This window comes from Pyrus communis, chromosome 12, assembly GCF_041283825.1.
Source record: "Pyrus communis isolate YQ-2024b chromosome 12, ASM4128382v1, whole genome shotgun sequence".
NCBI lineage: Eukaryota > Viridiplantae > Streptophyta > Magnoliopsida > Rosales > Rosaceae > Pyrus > Pyrus communis.
The window spans coordinates 7,494,052-7,499,553 of NC_142576.1; the positions used below are offsets into that span (position 1 = coordinate 7,494,052).

The following is a 5,502-nucleotide window of genomic DNA, read 5'->3' on the forward strand; positions in this document are numbered from 1 at the left end:
TTCTAGAAGTAACTAGCATTTTTGGGCACGTTGAAATTTTCTCTTTCCACACGTTGTAATGTCACACTCTTCTTGTATTTTGGATTGGTTATATAACCAATGCATTAAGTTAACTCAAACCAAATATTCGAATAATTTAACCAATTGGCAAATATTGTAGGATGGGAAAAGTTTGAATTTGAAAGACAGTAAATTAATGAGAAAATCTCTAATTAATAAGAGCAATCCACTATTTACCCGTCTTTACCAATTAAAATAATTTAGAATATTATTGAAGAAAAAAAATTTATTAGAATTATTTAATAAAACCCAAAAATATAAGTAATAAGAAGGAAAATAAAAGAGAAATGTGAGAACGCACTTGGAAAATACTCATCGACGTCATCGTTCAAAGCGCACAAAAAGAATATTATTGGCATTCTTACTCAAAATTTTTCGTTGTTGATTTATTGAATTTCATGTTTATGATTAGAATCGTTCATACTATAAATGTCTACGAAGATGATCTTTGTAAAAAAATCAATTAAAACTAATGTCATTTAGTCATCATTTTTTTTTTAGTATATCGATATTTTTACGTTAATGGGAGAGAGAGTTTGGCTATGCCACATAATGGGAAGCCTAATTTGGTATCGAATTTGTCATTCACGAGATTCGAACCTAAGACCTCTCACTTTCAAGCGAAGAAGAATACCAACAAACCGTAATATTGAGTGACATTGATTGTATAAAAACAGATAGATGAATTTGATAAGAGTATTTAAAACCATTTATTTATTTGTTATAATGGATTGATTAAACAATTATAATTTTTTTACAATTAAAATGATTGAAAAGTTTTGAGTAGGTGTCCTCGATGGGTAGGCAAGCATTGTTCGCAGAAAAATGTTCCACATGTGAAGGGTGTCCACACTTTGGGAAAACCGGTCTAAACCACAAATTCGTAAACCCCTCGTTAGGGTTTCTACTTTTCTCAAAAGGGTCTCTCTCTGGACTCCCTTCTTCTTCCCTGATTTTCCAACTCCGCGCACAGTTTCACCAAATTCCAAGGATTCTATAAGATTCTCTTCAAACCGCCAAAACCCATGTGAGATCAGCTAAGTTCGGCCTGACCCAAATTCACATACAGGGGAAAGATTGAAGCTTTCTAGAGGCAGAAAGAGATAAGGATAGAGAGAGGGTTTTGGATATGGAAGCTCGAGTTGGGGTGGTGGTGGAAGGAAAGCAGAGAGCTTCGAATTCAGCTCAGGGAGGCGTTGTGGATGGGGGCGCCAGGAAATTCTTGCAGCAGCAGAGCCAGGCGAACCAATCCCTGAATCAGCAGTCCCAGATAGGGACGGTGAACCAGCTTTTAGCTGGCGGTATCGCCGGTGCTTTTAGCAAAACCTGCACTGCGCCTCTTGCTCGCCTCACCATCCTCTTTCAGGTTCTTATTAATTTCAATGAATTTTTTGTGCTAATTTAGTTGGTATTAAAGTTTTTTGATATGGGTTATTTTGGGTTTGTGTTTTCAAGCATTATTGATGTTTGATGAATGGGTTCTAAGCGTTAGAAGTTGGGGCTCTGTTTTTCTAACGTGGGATATGAAATAAAGGGTTTTATTCTCTGAATTTTAGTTTTAGTTTCTTGTAAGAATTATGGAGAGTTGAGATTATGGCAAAAGAAAATACAGGGCACGGTGTGTTGAAGCTTGAAGATGTTTAATTGCTTTTGTTGGATTGGTGTTAGTTAAAAAATGTTCCTTTACACTAGAAAATTGACAAAGTTTGGGAGTATTTCTGTGTGGAAATGACATGCGTAAGATAAATATTGCTAGAAAAAAAGAAAGTTTGTTTTGGTGATTTCATGTCGAGTAGAGCCGTGGAAGTTGTGTTGGAATCTGGGGTTTAAGAAAATGATTAAGAGCAGAGACGTTTCCGTATTATTCAATTGCTCGTGGGTTTATGTTTTGCAATATGTTTGTGGTGGGAGGCTCATTTCATTTAATTCCTATGTAGCTATTTATACTTAAGGCTGGCTATCTTCCTTAGTTCAGAAAGATGAATTAACCCAATGGCTCATTTGGACGAGGGTCTTCAAGTTCATGGAACTTAGGCTAAATTTGTTAGGAACGCACTATAAAAATTAGAGAGGGACTTGAAAGTCACTAGATGCAATACATTTCATAGAAATTTCAAATTACACCTTGAAAGGCTAACTTTGTATTGCATTTGTAGTGTTTCAGTAGTTTGTAATGCATTTTTGACAATTGAGCCGAAAGTTCCTTGGAAATTTAAAGCCCTTGTCCAAACATTGGGAAAGGATGGACAGTTCCATATCATTATGTGTGATGGGATTTTGTTGAACTTTTCTCTCGTGCGGTGCTAGTGATGTTCCTGTTTGAAGGTGGTTAGTTGACTATTCCATCATTTACTTCGATTAGGTGCAAGGAATGCACTCTGATATTGCAACATTGAGTAAGGCTAGCATATGGCATGAAGCTTCACGTATTATCCATGAAGAAGGGTTTAAAGCATTTTGGAGAGGCAATCTGGTTACCATTGCTCATCGCCTTCCATATTCTGCCGTCAGCTTCTATGCTTATGAACGCTACAAGACCGTGAGTTAATACATGCCTTGACTGAATTCTAAGCTTGTTGAGTATAAATCAATGTTGTCCTTGCAGTTTGCTCTGGTTTCATCTGACCTCTTTTTATATTGCAGTTGCTGCATTCACTTGTTGATGAAAATTTTAGGGGTAATGCAAGTACTGACATGTGTGTGCACTTTCTCGGTGGTGGGATGGCAGGGTTAACCGCTGCCTCAGCCACATATCCACTGGATCTTGTGAGGACACGCCTTGCAGCCCAGGTATTGCAAAGATTTTTTTTTTTGTGGGTTAAGAATTAAGAACTAAGAAAAGACATCCGATTCTCATTGTAAAGTTTATTTATAACTTTCATTCCCTTCTAATTTTTTTTTTCAGTTTGAGTTCATTAGTGTATTCCAATTTTGTAGAGAAATGCACTATACTACAGAGGTATTGGACATGCATTTCATACAATTTGCAGAGAAGAAGGTTTTTGGGGATTGTATAAAGGACTTGGAGCGACACTTTTGGTATGCTTTATTTGCACATTTTTTTTCATTTTTTCATTTTTCATCTTTTATGGCTCATTTCTTCATTCCGTTGACACTAAATTCTATTTTTCTTCTCGCTGCGATACAGGGTGTGGGACCCAGTATAGCAATAAGCTTCTCAGTTTATGAGGCTTTGAGATCTTTTTGGCAGTCCCAAAGGTAAAGACTGCATAGCTGGTTGATTTGAGGCTGAACTTCTCGAGTCAGGTCTATTGTCCCTCTATTTATTAAGTTGTAATATTGTAGTTTTTAATTCTATTGACATCAGGCCCAATGATTCGACTGTTGTGGTCAGTCTTGCTTGCGGCAGTCTTTCAGGCATTGCCTCATCAACAGGTTAGTGATCTGTGACAGTCGGTTTGAAGCATGAATAGATGGAACATCTATTAGAAATATTATGGCGTGATGGACAGTGGAGAATGTATTTGCATCAGTAGATTCAGTACCAAATTTTTATATACATTGTGGTTATGAACAATACTCCATGTACGATGCCTTTAAAACCTATATAAATTTCTGAAGCGGATAGATGGAAAATTATGTTAGGACTTTCCAATTAGTTTTCTAGAATCTAGCAATAAGATTTTAGATTTGTTCTTCTGAATGATTATTTTTTTGCTCTTGTTTCAGCAACATTCCCTTTGGATCTTGTAAGGCGAAGAATGCAATTGGAGGGGGCTGGTGGTCGAGCCCGCGTCTATACTACGGGCTTACTTGGGACTCTAAGGCACATAACGCAGACTGAAGGCCTGCGGGGCTTGTATAGAGGGATAATGCCAGAGTATTACAAGGTCGTTCCAAGTGTAGGAATTGTCTTCATGACTTACGAGACACTGAAAATGGTTTTTGCCCGCATCCAATCAAGTGACTAGTTGCCTCTAGATTTCCCGTTTTCCGCCATCTGTCGAGCCAATGGAATTTCTCGAACTCAGTAGGGGTTTCCCGACGTATGAAGGTAGGGGAGAGGGTAAAGTTGGTTAAAGACACAACTTAGGTAGAGCAATAGTTGTGGTAGTTTGAGAAATATTATGGTGGTAAATTTTGCTGCTGCTGCTGCTGCCGTGTGACCGTATTGTTTATTCTTGTAGAGATTAGTTTAGCTGCATGAGTCACAACATGCTCCCCATTTTGACATGAGAAGTTGAGCAAACTTTTACGCATTCGTCGGTGGTCACCGTAACAATTTTGTTGTAGAAGCCCTTTTGTCTTCCCCTTGTGTTTTTCTTTTTCTTTTTTACTCTGTTGAAGTTTTAGAGTTTCTTCTTACATGTTTAAACCTTGTGTTTGGTCTGATTTTAACTTTTTTGTTTTAATTTACACCAAGGAGCTCTTTTAGGGAGTCCATTGGACAGAAAGGGAATTGCAACACTTTTGAAACGATTTTGCAAGATATATTCGTCGATTACAGAAAGACGTTCTATATATGTATAAATTCATTTTTACTCATCTTGTGAGAATTTATTAATTTTCTTTAACATACATCTTAGATTGTTGGATCCATCTTATCGTTTGTATTAAAGAAAAATTAACAAAAAGTCCTTAAAAAACTTCCCTTTTAATGAAAAGCATTTTTTTTTTAAATGTATAATAAATAGTACCAGGGAAAGGTATAAATGTGGTTTTTCGTTAAAAGTGAACAATACCGAGAGTGTTTTGTTAAACCTTCCTTGTATTAAAGATGTACTACAATTATGAATGTTATACGACGACTATAAAAGTTAATTTGGGATCATGGGATGGGTTCTTAAGAGCGTCTCCATTGTTGTCTCTACCACCGTATAATCCCTATATGGAGAGTCAAGCATTCTCCAATGGGCCGGAAATGGAGGTTTTAAAGTATAGAGACTCACCAGAGTACTAAAGAAATTCCCATATATAGGGATGCTGTAAGGACTCCTAATGTGGGAGAAATTTTTCCAAGTGCCGGGTACACATGACATCTAGTGTTCCCTCACCTATTAGCATTTAGTTTTATTTATTTATTGAAAAATAAGATTGAAGGATATCCAAGATGTCAAATGCTAATAAGTGGGGAACACCAGGTGTCATGTGTACCCGGCTCTTGAAAAAATTTCTCCTAATGTGGTGGGGCACACGTCCTTTTTTGAGTTGGGTGATGTCCCCACCAAGCGAAGGTGTGAAGCTGTTGTCTAGCCACCAAACGCACCCGACACGCACGAATGATTCTTACTTGCCTGACTTTTTGTTTTTGTTTTTTTTACTGTTTAAATCAAGCAAAACTAACAATGAACTTTTAATATTTTAGTCCTTAAATTTAAGGACACTTCCCTAAATGAATCATCAATGATGGTGGTGGGAGTCCCTAATAGGGATTCCAAATTGGAGATGCTCTAATGCTGGTAGTGCTACTAAACTTTTATT

At 37.0% G+C, this 5,502-nt stretch overlaps 1 protein-coding gene across 1 annotated transcript; it reads left to right on the plus strand.

Annotated features, from left to right (window-relative positions):
• The first annotated feature begins 849 nt into the window (after positions 1–849).
• LOC137745566 (uncharacterized) lies at positions 850–4,566 on the plus strand. The gene is made up of 7 exons (XM_068485535.2): positions 850–1,426; positions 2,423–2,599; positions 2,704–2,850; positions 2,998–3,099; positions 3,209–3,279; positions 3,389–3,456; positions 3,751–4,566. Exons 1-7 carry the CDS (start codon positions 1,190–1,192, stop codon positions 3,990–3,992), a joined length of 1,044 nt encoding a protein of 347 aa, XP_068341636.1. The 5' UTR covers positions 850–1,189; the 3' UTR covers positions 3,993–4,566.
• Positions 4,567–5,502: the final 936 nt, after the last annotated feature.

Excerpts from the sequence above, each read along its gene's own strand:
- LOC137745566 (XM_068485535.2), top strand. The coding sequence starts at position 1,190 with ATGGAAGCTCGAGTTGGGGTGGTGGTGGAAGGAAAGCAGAGAGCTTCG. Across the intron at positions 3,100-3,208 it reads GACTTGGAGCGACACTTTTG|GGTGTGGGACCCAGTATAGC; the intron begins GTATGCTTTATT and ends GCTGCGATACAG. Across the intron at positions 3,457-3,750 it reads AGGCATTGCCTCATCAACAG|CAACATTCCCTTTGGATCTT; the intron begins GTTAGTGATCTG and ends CTCTTGTTTCAG.